Here is a 21,166-nt window from a genome sequence, read left to right as displayed (position 1 = left end):
AGTGCTATCCATGATGTTGTGCTGGTCGGTGGCTCTACCCGTATTCCTAAAGTTCAATCCCTCCTGCAGAACTTCTTCTGTGGAAAATCTCTCAACCTTTCCATCAACCCGGATGAGGCAGTTGCTTATGGAGCCGCAGTACAAGCTGCCATTCTGAGTGGTGATCAGAGTTCTGCTATCCAAGATGTTCTTCTAGTAGATGTGACGCCATTGTCTCTCGGAATAGAAACTGCAGGCGGTGTCATGTCCAAGCTGATTGAACGCAACACACGTATCCCATGCAAACAAACACAGACATTCACCACATACGCTGACAATCAACCAGCCGTCACCATTCAAGTGTTTGAAGGTGAGAGAGCCATGACTAAAGATAACAATCTCCTGGGCACATTTGATCTGACTGGTATTCCTCCGGCACCTCGAGGTGTGCCCAAGATAGATGTGACGTTTGACTTGGATGCTAACGGCATCCTGAATGTGACAGCTAAAGACACGAGCAGTGGCAAGAGTCAGAACATTACCATCAAGAATGACAAGGGCCGCCTATCCAAAGAAGAAATCGATCGAATGATCAACGATGCAGAACGATACAAAGATGAAGACGAGAGACAGAAGGAGAGAATTTCTGCTAGAAACAACTTGGAAGCGTATGTATTCAACGTGAAACAAGCCCTGGACAATGCTGGAAACAAACTTACCGAATCTGAGAAATCTAGATGCCGCGAGGAATGTGATGCTACTCTCAAATGGTTGGATATTTAAAAATTCTACTTGAGAGGTAGGTAACTGTGCTATTTCAGGAGTGAAATGGAGTAATGAAATCCGTTCTCTAGATTGTCATATCTTCTACTTTTTTCAACAACCAGTATTAAAATAAAATTATCTTAATTGAGTTTACCTGGGAAGAAACAACACACTTTGCTTATTACGACAGATGTTCTTGTACCATAGTATAATGTATGTAAAAACGGGGTGAATAGAAACGAAACTTCATGTTAAGGTTTGAAGATTTTTTTTTCTTCAATTTTCCTGCTAAAATTTGAAGTCTTATAATTTGGAAGCGTTTTTTTTTTTTGCCCACATTACATCTCTTAGAATTTTAGTTGGAAAAATAAATAATTTTCGAACCTTAACCTAAAGTTTCGTTTCTATTCACCCCACTGTTCCTATTCACCCCGTTTTACTGTATCTATTCTTCTAAGTGGGAAATTCAAACCAGGAAAACTAAAAACATGAATTGTGATGTAATGGTGCTGGTACAAATTATGGGACAAAGTGGGTTTGATGGAACAGAATGGGTACTAAATGATGGGCTTTGGTACAAATTCGCAGCAAAAGTTGTGGTGCTAACTTCACGCACCTCAATAGCGCGACAAAATTTTGTAGCATCTCCAAAACTTTTTTTGGCAACTCGAAGATTTTAATTTAAAACAAGTAAGTGTGTATAAAAATTAAAAAGGGTGGTTTATTATCTTTCTTAAAGGTCTTGAAAATTATTTCTAATTAATTTTTAAACTAAAATTTTATTAATTATGTCGTTAATGACAAAACTGTGAAAATAGTGAAGTGCTGGTTTTATGGAACCTTTTTTGCTCTTATTATGGACCCCATTTTGTTATGGCAACTTTTGGTCGCACACTGAATGTGCAGGTGTAGACAAAAAATCGCTTTATGTGTGCGACTTTTGTGAATAAATTATCTTTGTTTTTTTTTTTTCTAAAGTAATTTTTTTCTTTCAAAATAAAAAATGCCTACATTGTAGATATTTATTTATTTTGGATTTATTTCTTACTTCTTTTTTGCAGTAGTTGTGCAGAATAGCTAACTTTTTTATTCTTCAAAGTTCTAGCCTATTAAAAAAAAAAAAAAAAAAAAAAAAAGTAGGGGTTCTTCTACTGGCCCCAGACATCCTACAAAAATGTCTTTTTTTACGAGTATCCGTAAATTCAAGAACACTTTGTCTCAAGCATGAAACTCAAGGTGGAAACACACTACCCTCACGTCACGTGATGTCATGGGGAGTCGGAAAGATATAGTTCAATCTTTTCCATTTCCCATAATATTGCAGGTAATTTCGTTCAGGAATTTCGTTCCTCATTAAGATCACGTTACGTCACGTCACGTGACGTAACATGGTAGTGTGTTACTACCTTTAGCCTCCATCTTCTCAGGTGTCTAATGTCTGAAGAGAAAGGAGTTTCTGCCGCAGATGGGGATATTGCTACATTAACCACTGACCCTTCACGTTAGGTATGTACTGACTATAAAAATTGGTGTGTACCTTCATATTATAATCCTTGCAGGCAAAATATACGGGGGAGGATTTCAATGGTGAAATAAAATAAATACCAACATGGGAGCCATGTACAGGGTGGCTAAAAACCAAGTATTTATACAGGATGAAAAAAAAATTGGCCACTGAAAAGACGAAGTAGACATTGCTTTAGAATTTTATACTTTTGGGATGCGGGTTCGATTCCCGCCTGAGCGGATTTCATCCTAAGTAGATAATGATCGTTCCTGGAACGACTGCCTTTTTCCTATCCTTCTTACTTCTCTCTTCGTTTTCGGGACAGTAAGACATCAGCAGTTACAGTTCCCTCTATCGAACTCTTAAAAAAAATCCTGAGAAACCCTGTACAATCTACTTATTTGAAGTCACATACACCTACCACCCACAATATACTGTGACAGCTACAGGGGAAATTATAGAGCAGAAGTGTTCCAATTGATTCACACAAATTCCTCAATACCTGAAATTTCAGCTTTCCATACCAAACAAGTTGGTAGTTATAGCCAAAAAACAAAAGGGGGTTCCATATTACCCACACTTCCTATACTTAAGCAACTGCCTAGTGGAGATTATTGAGATATTAAGGCCGACTGCGGTTAATGCCACTTGCATTAGGGTAATACCCTGAGAATAAGCCATAGTGTACACAGTTAGGTTGTATTATTATTGCAATAGCATTGTGTACACAGTTAGGTTGGATTTAATATTGTTTGATTGTGTACAGACTGTAAGTACGGTATATGTATCTACTTACTATTGGTTTTCATTTATTTATGTTCAATACTGCTAGTTTACTACTTTCCTTATCTTTGATATACTTATTTTATTTTTCTTTTCTTAGGAAAGTAGTTTGCCAGCCTAATTAGTTACTTTCCTTATCTTTCCTAGCTCTAGGTATAAGGTATCTTTCTTTCCTATAAGGAAAATAGTTTACCGGCCTAGTTAGCTTGATTGGTAGCGCGTGTACCTTGTACTGTGGTTACCCAATTCTGAAGGTTAGCCCTGAATGCAACAGCTCCCAGATCACTTAAGCAATTTCATGTCATTATATTGGTAATGTGGGTTGCACTAGGGGGGAAAAACTAGGGACATAGGTAGGTAGGTATTATGGCCCATGATTTGGTGACATATGCAACAGATAACTAAAGTACCTCTGACAACATACACTAAGGTTGAAAATTCCCAAGTATTGGGATCTGGAAGTTTTTAGTTTGAATCCAAGTCAAGTCAAAGAATTTGGTTTATCCAGGTTTTCTAAATCATTTTTTTTTATAGTTTTTTTATTGGATGCTAGAAAATGCTAGCATTTTTCACATCATTCAGCATCTGAGTGGGGATGACTTTTTTCACAAATACCAAAGAAGAGTGGGGGAATGCCTTGATGACCATAGCAGACAAAACAAATACTATCAAAAACCAAATGCCAGAATGAAATGTCTTGAGAGGGGGGAGGTAATGCTGAGTGCATAAAAAAAATTTTAAAAAAAAAAAAAAAAAAAATAAGACAAACTAGGTATCGAACTGTGTGTGACGGAAAAAGGATGAGACCTACCTAAGTGTGTCAGGCCATCTGGCAGACCCTAGGTCTGAAGGTTTTTCCGCCACATGTCTGTCAGACCGTCTGACAGACCTGGAGCTGTCAGGCGGTCTGATCATGAGCGGGGGATAAAATAACCAAGCCAGCAATACGTGTTGTCTCAGAGAGTCCAATATCTAGACATCAAAGAAGCACAAAGTTTGATAGATTCTGACGTAACTTTGTGAAGATTCATCTCGAAAAGAAGAATACAAATAGCTTTTACTGTGAAGAGTAAAAGCTATTTGTGTTCTTCTTTTCAAGCACAAAGTTGCTTAACTCCAACGATTCACAGGGAACTAGTAGGCGTCCACAACGGAGAACGACCGACCATCGACCCTCGCCTAGTACCGACCCAAGAGAAATAAACGTTAAACAAAACATGCTAATAAACAAAACATGGGGGCATGGCTGATCCAGTGGTACCTAACGCGCTTGCTTGCCATGCAGAAGGTCCCGGGTTCGAATCCCACCATCGACAAAAATTTGAACCATTCTAATACCATAACCGGACTTCAATCTTCAATAATCCAAAAATGGACATCCCAATGGTACAAGACATGACGTCATTATTATAATTATATATTATTATGTATTATAAGTTATAATATTAATTTATTTTAATCCCATGGTGTGACTCATTTCAATATTACTAATGAAGAGCCGCCATAGAAATCCCGTTGCTAAGGTGCGAGAGAACTAGCGATACGTTGAACAAGGACAGAGAGAGAATTCAACCAATCAGCGCGCAGTAAACATCTTCCCTAGCAACTAAAAAGCGTCTAGATTTTTCTGGAATGTTCGCTATCTTTCTAGAAATATTTGTTTGATTATAAAAATTCGAAACAAGGTCGTTCCTTATCAGTTACATTTCTGAAGCGATCTGATACAAAAGTTACAAGTGATCTTACAAGCGATTTATTTCTCAAGTTTTCGTGAATTTACTGTGAATATTTTTAAGTGCTAAATAAATTTAATTGCAAAGTTTTTAACTGAGTTTCCTATTTTACAAGTTTGAAATAGTGAGAATTTTTTCAAGTTTTGTAATTCAAATTTAAGTTTTTGTGATAGAAAAAATAAACATGCCAGCCATCGGAATCGATCTGGGAACCACCTACTCCTGTGTGGCAGTGTTCCAACAGGGTAAAGTGGAAATCATCGCCAATGATCAAGGAAACCGAACAACCCCCAGCTATGTCGCATTCACAGACACCGAAAGACTGATTGGTAAGTTTTTCCTACAAGTTTCATACCTTGAATATTTTTTTAAGATAGAGTCTCACCACTCTCACCTCACGTCCGATAAAAATTGATGGAACAATAGTTATACTATGTACCTATACCTGCTTTTAGTACCTATCTAAAACCTACTTAAAACTGTTGTTTAGGTCTTAGAAAATTTTGGTCTGCTTATTTTACTACGTTAGGTACCTAACCAAGGAAATTAAATACTTAGGTAACATTAAAGAGGAGGTATTAAATAAGAGTGGGGGATTTCACTACTATATTATTTCAGCCCCTTGGAGGCTTCTTAAGCTAACAGCCTGTTAATTTCCATCTGATTTGTACAGGCTTGACAGGGGCTCTAAGGTCTACTCTAAGGGCAACAGCAACCGCCTCTGTTAGGGGGTAAAAACAAGGTTGGTGAAACCTACCCCAAGGTCTTTCTTTAGGTCTTTGCATTTTTTTTTTTTCCTCCAGATCTCTAACCAATCCTTTGTCTTATTTCACAGGCGATGCAGCTAAAAACCAAGTGGCCATGAACCCAAAGAACACAGTATTCGATGCCAAACGACTGATTGGACGCAAATTTGATGACCCCAAAATTCAACAAGACATGAAGCACTGGCCTTTCACTGTGGTGAACGATTGCTCCAAACCCAAAATCCAAGTTGAGTTCAAAGGAGAAAGAAAGACTTTTGCACCAGAAGAAATCAGCTCAATGGTAAGTTTTGCAATTAAAATTTCCTCTAAATTCAGTTGATTTTAAATACGGGATTTGATAAGTTGAAATTTGAGTGGTACCTACTTCAAAGGAGGTAGTTTTGAAAAGTTGCAGGGATTAGGCATTTATACTTTTGTACCAGGTTAGTTTAAAGTTAAGACATACCTATCAAGTGAAAGAAAAAAGTTTAAAGTAGGCAAGTACTTTCTTCATGTGTTTCCTCAGTTCTATTAGTTCAATAAAACTTATATTCTTTTGTTTCTCGATGTTCCAGGTGCTGACTAAAATGAAAGAAACCGCCGAGGCATATCTAGGTCATTCAGTCCGAGATGCTGTCATCACAGTCCCCGCCTATTTCAATGATGCCCAACGTCAAGCTACCAAAGATGCTGGAGCCATTGCTGGCCTTAACGTGATGAGAATTGTAAATGAACCCACAGCCGCGGCCCTAGCCTATGGTCTGGACAAGAATCTGAAAGGAGAACGCAATGTACTTATCTTTGACTTGGGAGGCGGAACATTTGATGTTTCTATCCTGAGTATTGATGAGGGAGCATTGTTTGAGGTGCGATCTACTGCGGGAGACACACACCTGGGCGGTGAAGACTTTGACAATCGACTGGTGTCACATCTAGCGGAGGAGTTCAAGAGGAAGTACAAGAAGGATATGAGCGTGAACCCGCGAGCTCTGAGACGACTAAGAACCGCGGCAGAGCGAGCCAAGCGAACTCTGTCTTCAAGTACAGAAGCCAGTATTGAGATTGACGCACTGTATGACGGCATAGATTTCTACACGAAGATTTCCAGGGCAAGATTTGAAGAACTGTGTTCGGATTTGTTCCGCTCGACGCTGCAGCCCGTGGAGAAAGCGCTACAAGACGCCAAGCTAGACAAAAGTGCTATCCATGATGTTGTGCTGGTCGGTGGCTCTACACGTATTCCTAAAGTTCAATCCCTCCTGCAGAACTTCTTCTGTGGAAAATCTCTCAACCTTTCCATCAACCCGGATGAGGCAGTTGCTTATGGAGCCGCAGTACAAGCTGCCATTCTGAGTGGTGATCAGAGTTCTGCTATCCAAGATGTTCTTCTAGTAGATGTGACGCCATTGTCTCTCGGAATAGAAACTGCAGGTGGTGTCATGACCAAGCTGATTGAACGCAACACACGTATCCCATGCAAACAAACACAGACATTCACCACGTACGCTGACAATCAACCAGCCGTCACTATTCAAGTGTTTGAAGGTGAGAGAGCCATGACTAAAGATAACAATCTCCTGGGCACATTTGATCTGACTGGTATTCCTCCGGCACCTCGAGGTGTGCCCAAGATAGATGTGACGTTTGACTTGGATGCTAACGGCATCCTGAATGTGACAGCTAAAGACACGAGCAGTGGCAAGAGTCAGAACATTACCATCAAGAATGACAAGGGCCGCCTATCCAAAGAAGAAATCGATCGAATGATCAACGATGCAGAACGATACAAAGATGAAGACGAGAGACAGAAGGAGAGAATTTCTGCTAGAAACAACTTGGAAGCGTATGTATTCAACGTGAAACAAGCCCTGGACAATGCTGGAAACAAACTTACCGAATCTGAGAAATCTAGATGCCGCGAGGAATGTGATGCTACTCTCAAATGGTTGGATAACAATACGTTGGCAGACAAGGAAGAATACCAGGATAAGCTACAACAGTTGCAGAAGTCTTGTATGCCACTCATGAGTAAGATGCATGGAGGTGCTGGAGGAGCTAGTGCTGGGGATATGCCACGTGGAGGTCCTACTGTAGAGGAAGTGGACTAAGCGTCTTCATTGATTCTTCTTCGTTTCCCTCATCCTGATTTCACCACTATTTTCTGTAAATTTCTAACTCCATTTAAAGAGCTCTTATGACTGTGAATAAGTTGTACATTAGAGTGGATATGCAAATTTGTTGTACATATCACGATCTCTCTATCAGTAGTTTAAATAGGTCTTGCACAAGTATTGTAAATTATTGTAAATATTTGTAAATAGGTAGGTAATTAATAAAATAAAAACTCAACTAGATTCTTGTTATATCTGACTAGATAGATACAAGTTCATATTATTTATTGCTTAGTTTTATTTCAAGTTGGTTTTGAAAATAAAAATAAACTACCTAGTCTTTTTTTTTAAATCACCTAAAACCCAGTGTGTTTTCTCTTGCCTAGAATTCTTTAGTTTAACAGGAACTAACTCTTACCTAGGACAGTAAATCGCACATGCCAGCCATCGGAATCGATCTGGGAACCACCTACTCCTGTGTGGCAGTGTTCCAGCAGGGTAAAGTGGAAATCATCGCCAATGATCAAGGAAACCGAACAACCCCCAGCTATGTCGCATTCACAGACACTGAAAGACTGATTGGTAAGTTTTTCCTACAAGTTTCATACCTTGAATATTTTTTTAAGATAGAGTCTCACCACTCTCACCTCACGTCCGATAAAAATTGATGGAACAATAGTTATACTATGTACCTATAACCTGCTTTTAGTACCTATCTAAAACCCACTTAAAACTGCTGTTTGGGTCTTAGAAAATTTTGGTCTGCTTATTTTACTACGTAGGTACCTAACCAAGGAAATTAAATACTTAACATTAAAGAGGAAATACTAAATAAGAGTGGGGGATTTCACTACTATTATTTCAGCCCCTTGGAGGCTTCTTAAGCTAACAGCCTGTTAATTTCCATCTGATTTGTACAGGCTTGACAGGGGCTCTAAGGTCTACTCTAAGGGCAACAGCAACCGCCTCTGTTAGGGGGTAAAAACAAGGTTGGTGAAACCTACCCCAAGGTCTTTCTTTAGGTCTTTGCATTTTTTTTTTTTCCTCCAGATCTCTAACCAATCCTTTGTCTTATTTCACAGGCGATGCAGCTAAAAACCAAGTGGCCATGAACCCAAAGAACACAGTATTCGATGCCAAACGACTGATTGGACGCAAATTTGATGACCCCAAAATTCAACAAGACATGAAGCACTGGCCTTTCACTGTGGTGAACGATTGCTCCAAACCCAAAATCCAAGTTGAGTTCAAAGGAGAAAGAAAGACTTTTGCACCAGAAGAAATCAGCTCAATGGTAAGTTTTGCAATTAAAATTTCCTTTAAATTCAGTTGATTTTAAATACGGGATTTGATAAGTTGAAATTTGAGTGGTACCTACTTCAAAGGAGGTAGTTTTGAAAAGTTGCAGGGATTAGGCATTTATACTTTTGTACCAGGTTAGTTTAAAGTTAAGACATACCTATCAAGTGAAAGAAAAAAGTTTAAAGTAGGCAAGTACTTTCTTCATGTGTTTCCTCAGTTCTATTAGTTCAATAAAACTTATATTCTTTTGTTTCTCGATGTTCCAGGTGCTGACTAAAATGAAAGAAACCGCCGAGGCATATCTAGGTCATTCAGTCCGAGATGCTGTCATCACAGTCCCCGCCTATTTCAATGACGCCCAACGTCAAGCTACCAAAGATGCTGGAGCCATTGCTGGTCTTAACGTGATGAGAATTGTAAATGAACCCACAGCTGCGGCCCTAGCCTATGGTCTGGACAAGAATCTGAAAGGAGAACGCAATGTACTTATCTTTGACTTGGGAGGCGGAACATTTGATGTTTCTATCCTGAGTATTGATGAGGGAGCATTGTTTGAGGTGCGATCTACTGCGGGAGACACACACCTGGGCGGTGAAGACTTTGACAATCGACTGGTGTCACATCTAGCGGAGGAGTTCAAGAGGAAGTACAAGAAGGATATGAGCGTGAACCCGCGAGCTCTGAGACGACTAAGAACCGCGGCAGAGCGAGCCAAGCGAACTCTGTCTTCAAGTACAGAAGCCAGTATTGAGATTGACGCACTGTATGACGGCATAGATTTCTACACGAAGATTTCCAGGGCAAGATTTGAAGAACTGTGTTCGGATTTGTTCCGCTCGACGCTGCAACCCGTGGAGAAAGCGCTACAAGACGCCAAGCTAGACAAGAGTGCTATCCATGATGTTGTGCTGGTCGGTGGCTCTACCCGTATTCCTAAAGTTCAATCCCTCCTGCAGAACTTCTTCTGTGGAAAATCTCTCAACCTTTCCATCAACCCGGATGAGGCAGTTGCTTATGGAGCCGCAGTACAAGCTGCCATTCTGAGTGGTGATCAGAGTTCTGCTATCCAAGATGTTCTTCTAGTAGATGTGACGCCATTGTCTCTCGGAATAGAAACTGCAGGTGGTGTCATGACCAAGCTGATTGAACGCAACACACGTATCCCATGCAAACAAACACAGACATTCACCACATACGCTGACAATCAACCAGCCGTCACCATTCAAGTGTTTGAAGGTGAGAGAGCCATGACTAAAGATAACAATCTCCTGGGCACATTTGATCTGACTGGTATTCCTCCGGCACCTCGAGGTGTGCCCAAGATAGATGTGACGTTTGACTTGGATGCTAACGGCATCCTGAATGTGACAGCTAAAGACACGAGCAGTGGCAAGAGTCAGAACATTACCATCAAGAATGACAAGGGCCGCCTATCCAAAGAAGAAATCGATCGAATGATCAACGATGCAGAACGATACAAAGATGAAGACGAGAGACAGAAGGAGAGAATTTCTGCTAGAAACAACTTGGAAGCGTATGTATTCAACGTGAAACAAGCCCTGGACAATGCTGGAAACAAACTTACCGAATCTGAGAAATCTAGATGCCGCGAGGAATGTGATGCTACTCTCAAATGGTTGGATAACAATACGTTGGCAGACAAGGAAGAATACCAGGATAAGCTACAACAGTTGCAGAAGTCTTGTATGCCACTCATGAGTAAGATGCATGGAGGAGCTAGTGCTGGGGATATGCCACGCGGAGGTCCTACTGTAGAAGAGGTGGACTAAGCTGTTAGAACTCTCATTCTGTTATCCTCCCTTCCTTGGGACAAAGTCCTTCATCCCCCTTCCTTTCCATAATGCCTTAGCTCCCTTGCCTTCCTAGGGCCCTGCTTCTCAAATATTCACGGTGGCAGTGGTGGAAAAAAGAGAAATGGTACAATGCCAGGCAGTGTGCCATTTGCCAATTTCCCATCATTACCACCTGAAAATTGCGAAGCGAAAATACGACATTTAAGTCCCCCGTACAGGCTGATGGGTATTGTGAAGATTTGTGTCTGATGTTCCTACATTGTTTATTATTTTTTTACCATAAACAATACTCCTTCCCTGACAAATCTTTTCATCCTCTCAGGCTGTACCCAAATTAGATCCAGGGATTCCAACATTCCAATAGGTATATTGTGGATGGATTTGGGACAAAGAATCCTTCTTTTTGTTCCTTTAGTAATTTAGATCTTTTACTGATTCTTGTGATCTTTATTGTACTATTTCTATGTAGATTTTCATCCTAAAAATGTATGTTGTCATCTTTTGATAAGAAATTTCCATCTTTTTCTTGAAAAATAAAACCGATATAATTTTCATTCATCCATTAGAAAATCTCGTGTTCTTCATTTCCAAAGTATAATATTATAAGCTTTTTTTAAAGAGGTTCGGAACTGTAATTTCGGAGGTCTTAACGTCGCGACAGAGAAGATGGAAGGAGGACAGGATAGGAGAAAGCCAGCCGTTCCGAGAACGAACCTCACCTGTTTACTTGTTTAGAATAAAGTATGCCTGGGGCGGGCATTGAACCCGCGACGAAGCACTGGTGTGAGCTGAATAGGGAGGCATTTGAAAAAAAAAAAAAGTTGGTATAGGTGTATAAGTAGATAGTGAGTTCCTTTATTTCCCACAAATATACGAATTTCATACTAGGTAAATTTATTTCACAATATACAAAAAATGTATAGAATGAAGAGAATAAAATCCGAAAAAAAAGTACGTCAACCAAAATAAGATCATAAGAAAAGAGTGACTTCAGGGTATAACAAAATAACATTAAAAATTATTAAACTCCAATGATAATGTACCGAGGTCACATAAAATTACGTATAATACGCTACCTAGCTACAACCAAACATCCCTGCTCAAAGTTCCGCTTTATGTAAACACTACCTACGTAGGTACCTACCTATATGATAATAATAGTGCTTATTTTTACTGCTCGCATAGGACTGATAAGTCCCTTTACTCCAGCAGTAGGCTACTACTATTATTGTGGTCAAATTCTCAAATTATATTGAGGATAAAATTCCATACCTCGGCTGGGATTGAACCCACGCCCTCCTGTTTACCTGGCGAGCGCCTTAACCACTACACCACCGAGGCAGGCGTATAACAAAATAACATTAAAAATTATTAAACTCAAATGATAATGTACCGAGGGTAAATATTTTTAAATAAACAACAAAATTTGGTAAAATTAATTCCGTAATATGGGACATCAAAAAGGATACAGGATTAAAGGATCAATAAAATCCCACGTATCCTTTTTTTAAACTTTCCAATCCCTACATTAGATTCCACCTTTCGACTCGAGTCAAATTTTCCCAACAATGCAGGAACCCGGATAACTTAATAACACTCACTTCCTCCTCCTCCTCTTCTAATCATCAAACCCCTTCTACTTCTTCATCGAACCATACCTACCCGATTCTTAATACTCATAATCACAACTCTGTTTCTTCAATATCTGACGTTTCTATATTTTATCAGAATGTAAATGGGCTAAGATCAAAACTTTCAATTCTCAGATCCAATATTCCTCTTCAACCTCATCATATCTTCGCCTTCACTGAGACAAATTTGAACCCTTCCTGTCTTGACGGCGAATTAGGTTTCTGTGATTTCTCCGTCTTTCGCTGCGATCGCAACTCCAGAACCAGTCATAAAACTGGAGGTGGTGGCGGCGTTCTCATCGCTTTTGCTAATCAATTTTCTTGTTCTCGCTTACCTTTGATTCATGATAATGTCGAGCAAATATTCGTCCGAGTGTGTCTTGATAATGGGTCTAGATCTCAGAACTATGTGATAGGTGTTGTTTATATTCCTCCTGATGCTCCTCTTCTGTCTTACGAGTCTCACTGGGAGGTTGTTGATAATCTTCTGAATACTTACCCTTCTGATAAATTTATTATAGTTGGTGATTATAACTTACCTGATGTCGTTTGGGGGGATCTAACTGATGACTCCTTCCCTACAGGAACTGCAGAGAAGTCTCGCCTGACTATTGAATATGCTTGTTTTCTTCAGTTAAAGCAATTCAATAGGGTTCTTAACGCCATTGGTAGAACTCTTGATCTTGTCTTTTCCTCGATACATCCTCATGAATGTTCTGTTGATCGCGCCGACTCCTTCCTTCCACTTGACACTCACCATCCTGCTTTGATCTTCACCTTCCATATCCCTTTCCCTATAGAATCTGCCGTTTTCGATGATGTTCACGAAAAATAAACGTCATAAAGTCATATTTTTAGAGTCATATTTTAAGAAAAATAAACGTCATATTTGAAGGACTCTGATCATTACATAGGTAAGGTCAATAAATTTAAAATATACGGTAAAAAAATGCATAGTTGGCTTTGTTTCTACCAGAGGTCAAAAATGTAAAATTTAGGTAGGTAGATAGTTATAGGTATTGATCCGGAATATTTCGCGAACGTGCGTAAAAACATAAATGACAGGTTACGAAAATCCGCGAAATTTTTACATACAAAAAAAAGTGCAAAAGTAACTATTTCATTATTATTACCTAATAGGTATTATTATTTTAAAGGCATTAATGGTAGGATTCTCACTTAATGAGCTCTTCCACTCAACCTGATTTTTAAATACTTGAAAAAACAATGGCGATCTTTAGACCGTGTTAAAACTTTTAAATTAATTGGTAACATTTTTTTACGTTTTATTATTAAAACTAGTAAAAAATTAGGGCCCGACCCAAAGCCCCTATATTCTTATAAAGTCTGTTTAAAAGCACACCCCTCTGCTGAATTAAATGGCTAATCCAATTCCACCAGGATAAATAGGGTGATCCAAGGTACTGATTTATTTTATTCTAAAAAAAAAACTCTTTTTTGCCAGCCACTCACTCTCACACTGTCTGACAGACTTAGGTCTGAGTATGTATGGCGGAAAAAGCTTCCAACCTAGGTCTTTCAGACGGTCTGACACACCTAGGTCTGATGCTTTTCCGCCACACAGGCGGTCTGTGGGACTGTGGGTGAGTCGCCGGCATCACGTTCGGTAAGTGTGTGAATTTATGCGTTAAATCTCACGACACATATTCATAACTATTGCAAAGTGCCAAATGTGAACTTCTAGATGCTTTCCAAAACAGGGTACCAGAATTCCCGGAAACACTTTTTTACCGTCGTTTTTAGATGAGTGTGTCACCACCGATTTTATTTCGTAGTAATGAAACAACAGCTACGTTAGACTCAAGTGGTCTGTGTCGTAACAGGCCTACCCATTCAATTGATCAGCCGAAGGGGGCAGGCTGCCCCCTGGGGCACTCCATTGGCCACTCTTCCCTCTTCAATGGGCACTGGATTGCCAACCCCATTGGGATGTCCAGTCCCATTGGAAACTATATTTCCGACCCCATTTCCAAGTCCATTGGGATTTATTACCCCATTCTTCATCCCATTCGCCAGCCCATTCCAAACGCTAGGCGCGGAAATCGTGCTCATGGCCACTCTTCCCTCTTCAATGGGCACTGGATTGCCAACCCCATTGGGATGTCCAGTCCCATTGGAAACTATATTTCCGACCCCATTGGGAGCTGTATTTCCGACCCCATTTCCAAGTCCATTGGGATTTATTACCCCATTTCCGACCCCATTCTTCATCCCATTCGCCAGCCCATTCCAAACGCCAGGCGCGGAAATCGTGCTCACAGGGGCGGACACATCATGCACGGGGAACTTAACTATCTCCTGATGGTTCTGAATGATCTCGGGCTGGTTCTTGATTTCCCCCCATTTCCAAGTCCATTGGGATTTATTACCCTCAGACATATCCCATTCGCCAGCCCATTCCAAACGCTAGGCGCGGAAATCGTGCTCACAGGCGCGGACACATCATGCACGGGGAACTTAACTACCTCCTGATGGTTTTGAATGATCTCGGGTTGGTTTTTGATTTCCGAGGGGCAGATCCGGGCCTGATACTTGTAGTAGATGTAGTAGGCGAGGAGAGGGAGGGGGGTCATGAGAGCCACGGCTACTGGTACCACTGAAAAAAAAAAAAAAAAAATGAATGGAATGGAATGGAATAGAATTTATACTTTATACTAAAGAAATTGAGAAATCACATTAGTTGTTCATGTTCATGCTGTTGATGTCGTTGTTGTTGTTGTAGCAGCTTCAGCTCTAGTCGAATGGTGATGGCAGAATAAAGAAAAGTTATCTTTTTGTATCTGCCATACACCGGGGTGATGGTCTCTAGCCATGTTTAATTGGCTCGTCCTGAACCTCAGATATCATGGTGAGTGACCATTAGGGGCAGTTATTTATACTGCTCGCATAGGACTGAAAAGTCCCTTTACTCCAGCAGTAGGCTACTACTATTATTGTGGTCAAATTCTCAAATTGTACCTGGTATCTGAAGGCTAAAGAAATTGAGAAATCACATTAGTTGTTCATGTTCATGCTGTTGATGTTGTTGTTGTTGTAGCAGCTTCAGCTCTAGTCGAATGGTGATGGCAGAATAAAGAAAAGACATCTTTTTGTATCAGATATACACCGGGGTGATGGTCTCTAGCCATGTTTAATTGGCTCGTCCTGAACCTCAGATATCATGGTGAGTGACCATTAGGGGCAGTTTTTTTTAATTTCCTTATCCTATAGCCACCAGCCTTGGTGGCGTAGTGGTCAAGACGCTCACCTGGTAAACAGGAGGTTGCGGGTTCGATTCCAGACGAGGCAAGGAATGTATTATCAGATTATCACTTACCAGTGGTCATATCAGCTTCGGGTTGTCCGAGAGAGAAGCGGAGCATAAATATGGCGATACCCGTGTTCTGTATGCCAGTTTCTACCGATATGGCGAGCGTATCAGCAGGTGACTGACGGGTGAGTCGTGCGAGGAGGTAGCCAAACATGTAGCCAAACCACGGCAGACCTGCCCCTGCTAGAACGATCTGGAAGAAAAAATGGTGGGGTAATGTTAAATTTGTTTATTTTTATTGTTCCATATTGGGCCAGCTTAGCCTAGTATTTTCGTCTCATTTCAGTCAGAATGTGATAAAATGCTAGCTTGATTGGATTGGTTTCTAGCGGGTTTGCCTTGTAAGCGCTAGCCCGCGGGTTCGGTTCCTGCCCAGGACGAACTTTATTCTAAACAGATAAGGTTCGTTCACGAAACAGCTGGCTATTTTCTAGCCTAACCTTCTACTCTGCACGATTTCAGACGATAAGACTCTGAAACAAAAATTCTTTGTAAGCGCTAGTCCTTTTCTCAAAAAAAAAAAAAAAAAAAAAAATACGCCGCAGGCGATTTCAACACTAATCTTCCGAGTAAATAAGGCTTACCTTCCAAGTGAACAGTTTAATACACGGCAAAGATAACAATGAACACAATCAAAGACCCGGAGAAAGGCTTGAGGATTCGCACCATGAGAAAGCGTATTGAAAAAATGCGCCTCAGGCGATTTGCTAGCTTACCTTCCAAGTGAACAGCTTGAACAGGTACAGATTGGTGTACACGGCAAAGATGACGATGAACACAATCAGATGAAAAAAAAAGACCGCCCCAGGCGATATTATTTTGAATTATCAAGCGTAAAAAAAAAAAAAAAAAAAAAGGCCCCAGGCGATTTCCCTTACCTTCCAAGTGAACAGTTTGAACAAGTACAGGTTGGTGTACATTTAGTAGGGCAACTTACGAAAGGCGGCAAATGTGCTGACAGCGGTCATCGTGATGCTGAGGTTAATGTTGCCGCCCAGGGTGTAGATCCAAACATTGGACGCCCAAAGGACAATGAAGGTCCATTTTGACTTTTTTTTTGCCAAGTTTTCTTAAAATATTATCAACTTACCAAAGGCGGCAAAAGTGCTGACGGCGGTCATCGTGATGCTCAGGTTAATATTGCCGCCGAGGGTGTAGATCCAAACATTGGACGCCCCCCCACCCGGCGCGACCCCGGCGAAAAACAAACCTAACTGCAGCGGCACCGAATGAGGGAACAAGAGTCTTGCGAGCACAAAACTTATCTGAAAATAACGGAAAGGAAATAAAATTTAAAAATAATAAAAAGATGTACCGGTATCTTTCAAATCCATTAATATCTCGAGCTCTACGTACAAGCGAAACCTAAGCGCAAAAGGTGTATTATTGGAAATCCAACAAGATGTTACGCCATCTTGTAATATCTTGCAAAGAGAATGGAATGTACCCTGCTCTTATACTGCCAGAATGAGACTGAAAAGTCCCTTTACTCCCGAAGTCTAAACAAGGTCTTATGTATTTGGTACCTATACAGACAGTATAAAAAAATAATAAAATATTATTAATAATAATAATAGTGCTTGTTTAAACTGCTCGCATAGGACAGACGACAGAAAAGTCCCTTTACTCCAGCAGTAGGCTACTACTATTATTGTGGTCTTGTGGTCAAATTCTCAAATTATTTTGAGGATAAAATTCTATACCTCGGGTGGTATTGAACCCATGCCCTCCTGTTTACCAGGCGAGCGTCTGGACCATTACACCACCGGGGCAGGTTTAGGAGGAGAAGGAGGTCCCATCAGGATAAAATCCGCCCCGGGCGGGAATCGAACCCGCGGCCTAGTGCTTACAAGGCAGACGCACTACCAACTAAGCTAACTAAGCTGGCTATACACAGAGTAAAACATGACTAATGACTACAAAATATCATAAGGTCTCAATTCTTCAATTGCCTCGTAGTAGGTACAGCATCCGAAGACAACATTATAGGATTTCACTTTCACCTGACTCTAATCATTTCTTTACAGCTCTGAGTATTATGCTAGCTCAGACATATTGAATGGAACACGATATCTGTTACGCGATGTCTGTAATTCTGTGTGTCAGCGATTTTCAACCGATGGTACGCGGAAAAAAAATTGTTTAATGGCGGACAAAAGGATAACAAAAGCAAATTTTGCAGTACAGTCCAAAAAGGTACTGATTTTTGACCTCAAGGTACTCGTACAGTACCTACTGATCGTTTTTTTCTTCAAACGGTACTGAGTGTGTTTAGAACTCAGTTGTAATGGTACATAATACCTATCAACCTAGGTATGGGTACCCGGTGCTCATAATGATGGTGGCGAGGGGTACGTGAGATTAAACCCGGGTACCCAAGGGGTACGCGGGCGAAAAAAGGTTGAGAACCGCTGCTGTATATGTTTGATTTGTTACGTGCTCATAGTAGCGTGTCGTGTATCATATTTGAACCCTTTATTTATACTTAGGGTAGTGCTACAATACATTTTTACTTTCTATTACCCTTACGTTTAGGGAACCTATACAAGGTAATGAGAAAGTATTGCAATCGGTCCAATTTTTTACCTTCCTTATCCTATAGTAATAATGTATTTGACATCTTTTTTTTTCCTTCTTCTTCTTCTTCATCTCTTTAGGAGAGGTTTGATAGAGGGAACTGTGACCAACGGTCCCGAAATCGAAAAGAGCAGGATAGGAGAAGCCAGCCGTTCCAAGAACGAAACTTATCGGTTTAGTATAAAGTGTGTCCTAAGCGGAAATTGAACCCGCAACCTAGCGCTTACAAGTCTGAAAATAACGGAAAGGAAATAAAATTTAAAAATAATAAAAAGATTTACCGGTATCTTTCAAATCCATTAATATCTCGAGCTCTACGCACAAGCGAAACCTAAGCGCAAAAGGTGTATTATTGGAAATCCAACAAGATGTTACACCATCTTGTAATATCTTGCAAAGACAGAATGAAATGTACCCTGTTTGTGTTTATACTGCCAGAATGAGACTGAAAAGTCCCTTTAGTCTTTACTCTAGCAGTAGGCTACTATTATTATTGTGGTCTTGTCAAATTCTCAAATTATTTTGAGGATAAAATTCTATACCTCGGGTGGTATTGAACCCACGCCCTCCTGTTTACCAGGCGAGCGTCTTGACCATTACAACACCGAGGCAGGTTTAGGAGGAGAAGGAGAAAGAGAATTAGTTTCAGTTTCCGAAAGAAAAAACACGCGTCTTTACTTACCACAGGCATAAACAAAAACTGGGCCACGAACCCGATGGCGGGCGCCACAGGTCGCTTCAGACTCGCCTTGAGCAGCGGCCAATCCAAGGCGCACCCGAAATTGACGAAGATAATCGAGACCAGAGCCGCCACGCTGATGGTGAACAGGCGGTCTATGAGCCGCTCCTGACGCACCACGGTGACCTTGAGGGGCGGCGAGGTCAATGACCCCTGGTCCTCAACCGAGGCTGAAAATTAAGTCATTAATTTTAAAACTTGCAAAAAAAAAATCCGCATTAGAGAACTGTGACCAACGGTCCCGAAATCGAGAAGAGAGCAGGATAGGAGAAGCCAGCCGTTACAAGAACAAAACTTATCGGTTTAGACTTTGGACTTTGGGATAAAGTGTGTCCTAAGCGGAAATTGAACCCGCAACCTAGCGCTACAAGTAGCGACATACTGGGTTACATTCTCTCAATTCTAAGATCCAGATCTCCATTAAAAACGTCCACCATAACTATTTTGCCTTGACCAAATTTCATGATACGAAATATTGTGTGGACAAAAGTGAACGTAAAATTTTTCGTGATCTTGAACCTAATTGAATGTAGATAGGTGTGTAGGCAGGCAATGAAACCATACTCCATAAAGTAAAACATAAAGTAAAGTATCTAAAGTAAAACAACATACCTACTGTTCCCACTTGATCATTAATCATTAGAGATATCTAGAGCAACTTTTTGATCTGTCTGACCTGGGGCCTATTCGACGGAAGACTCTGCACTCCCTACTATTCACTTTGACTTCAGATACAGAAAAAACCCCTCAATATCTTAATCATAAACATAATTATTGTATTATGTTGTCACAATGATTGGATAGGTAGGTAAGGTTCTGTATGAATTGCATACTATGTTGATTTGCAACAGTCAAGTAATGGATACTTGGACAGTGATTACATGTCGTAAGTTAAGCTTGCGACAGTCAACACTCAAGTAAAGTAATAGATAGTGGTTACATATCTTGCAAAATTTCAAGTTCTCATTTGACCTTGAGTTACAATGGACATAAAAAAGGTAAAACTAGTTCTGCTCTCATTTATCCCCGCATTAGCTTATCAGGTGAGATTGGGGTGGATAAAATCTTGTTACGAATGACCTAGGTAATACCAATTCTTATCTTGTTATCGATTGGTTAATTGTTACCTCAAGCTAACCTTCTACATATGTGGCCCCCATTTTAGAGTTTATAAGGTCCTGGACTTGCAATCCAGAATTTTTTTTTATTATTATTATCAGAAGGAACTATAATAACATAATAAGTAATAATCAAAGATTTTAAAGAGGTTTCATAGGAACAGTAACTGCTGAGGTCTTATTGTCCCGATTTGGGTCACAATAGATCTACAAAGGTCGCAGTCATAACTGCAAACCCTCTCAGCCTCTCTCGGGAGAGGAACAACCAGACACGCGCTAAATATCGTCCCAAAAGCGAATAGAGAAGGAAGACAGGATATAGGAGAAAGCCAGCCGTTCCGAGAACCAACTTTATCTGTTTAGGATAAGATCCGCCCCGGGTGGAAATCGAACCCGCGGCCTAGCCCGTAGGGACTAGGGTTCCGAAGCCGTTTTTCACATTTGACGTTGCATCGGTTGAATAAATCTCTCAACAGAGGCAGTTCAGAGAAAAATCACACAAATCACGCAGATTTTAAACATTAGTCAAAAAAATATTCACACAATAAAAAAATATTTCCATCGTTCGACAAACTATAAATTTCTTTCAACGGAAAATTTATCAGAACAATAGGTACATAATAAAATATCCAATAAATATTACGTACTTACGTAGGTAATATTAATAGAAATAAAGAATAGAAAATGAAAAATATTCAAAATGAATTATTCATTTTCCATTTGAGTTGAAAAATCTGGAAAGTAAGATATGTACGTGACATTTTCGACCGATTTGACTTCTCATCTGAAACTCAGGTAATACTGTCCCAGAGGACACTGGGGTGACTTTCTACATTAAAAGTCGCGGGTTCGATCCCGCAGTTCAATTTGGTAAATTTTCCGGGTGCCAGCCTAGTTAGCTTGGTTCCCGCCCGGAGTGGATTTTATCCTGAACGGGTAATGTTTGTTCTCGGAATCAAGAGGTTTGACAGAGGGAACTGTAACTGCTATGGTCTTATCGTCCCGAAATCGAAGAGAGAAGGAAGACAGA

General features: G+C 40.3%; 3 protein-coding genes across 5 annotated transcripts in view; 2 read left to right on the top strand and 1 right to left on the bottom strand.

The window, feature by feature from the left end:
- The window catches only part of LOC103513951 (heat shock protein 70 A1-like), an 8,683-nt gene extending 7,921 nt beyond the window's left edge, over positions 1 to 762 (top strand). The window contains exon 2 of the mRNA XM_008478809.1: positions 3 to 762. Within this exon, the coding sequence (XP_008477031.1) occupies positions 3 to 762 (760 nt within the window). The remainder of the gene's footprint in view (positions 1 to 2) is intronic.
- A 3,979-nt stretch (positions 763 to 4,741) lies between these two features.
- On the top strand, positions 4,742 to 11,071 carry LOC103513939 (heat shock protein 70 A1-like). 3 transcript variants are annotated; one of them, XM_017446018.2, is made up of 4 exons: positions 4,742 to 5,096; positions 5,603 to 5,814; positions 6,089 to 7,556; positions 10,661 to 11,071. In XM_017446018.2, the coding sequence occupies exons 1-4, from the start codon at positions 4,952 to 4,954 to the stop codon at positions 10,714 to 10,716; spliced, it is 1,881 nt and encodes a 626-aa protein (XP_017301507.1). In that variant the 5' UTR covers positions 4,742 to 4,951; the 3' UTR covers positions 10,717 to 11,071. The 3 variants fall into 3 exon arrangements, with proteins under 3 accessions (XP_017301507.1, XP_008477020.1, XP_008477019.1); XM_008478798.3 differs by lacking the exons at positions 5,603 to 5,814; positions 6,089 to 7,556 and adding exons at positions 8,062 to 8,206; positions 8,707 to 8,918 and having other exon boundaries at positions 4,743 to 4,951; positions 9,193 to 11,064; XM_008478797.3 differs by lacking the exon at positions 10,661 to 11,071 and having other exon boundaries at positions 4,743 to 5,096; positions 6,089 to 7,907.
- A 2,321-nt stretch (positions 11,072 to 13,392) lies between these two features.
- Positions 13,393 to 21,166, bottom strand: part of LOC103513950 — an 11,874-nt gene continuing 4,100 nt past the window's right edge. The window contains exons 4-10 of the mRNA XM_026827034.1: positions 18,962 to 19,188; positions 16,782 to 16,967; positions 16,419 to 16,493; positions 15,709 to 15,895; positions 14,897 to 14,988; positions 14,526 to 14,726; positions 13,393 to 14,354 (exon numbers count right to left, since the gene is read on the bottom strand). Coding sequence (XP_026682835.1) covers positions 14,226 to 14,354; positions 14,526 to 14,726; positions 14,897 to 14,988; positions 15,709 to 15,895; positions 16,419 to 16,493; positions 16,782 to 16,967; positions 18,962 to 19,188 — 1,097 coding nt within the window. The 3' untranslated portion in view covers positions 13,393 to 14,225. The remainder of the gene's footprint in view (positions 14,355 to 14,525; positions 14,727 to 14,896; positions 14,989 to 15,708; positions 15,896 to 16,418; positions 16,494 to 16,781; positions 16,968 to 18,961; positions 19,189 to 21,166) is intronic.

This window comes from Diaphorina citri, unplaced genomic scaffold (genome assembly GCF_000475195.1).
Source record: "Diaphorina citri unplaced genomic scaffold, Diaci psyllid genome assembly version 1.1 scaffold1051, whole genome shotgun sequence".
Lineage (NCBI taxonomy): Eukaryota > Metazoa > Arthropoda > Insecta > Hemiptera > Psyllidae > Diaphorina > Diaphorina citri.
The sequence above is the reverse complement of the archived record's forward strand: the minus strand, read 5'-3'. Positions and strand labels throughout refer to the sequence as shown.

Bases quoted from the DNA above. Each gene is read 5' to 3' on its own strand.
- LOC103513939 (XM_008478797.3), top strand. From the start codon at position 4,952: ATGCCAGCCATCGGAATCGATCTGGGAACCACCTACTCCTGTGTGGCA. The intron at 5,097-5,602 runs GTAAGTTTTTCC...CTTATTTCACAG, and splicing joins AGACACCGAAAGACTGATTG to GCGATGCAGCTAAAAACCAA. The intron at 5,815-6,088 runs GTAAGTTTTGCA...TCGATGTTCCAG, and splicing joins CAGAAGAAATCAGCTCAATG to GTGCTGACTAAAATGAAAGA.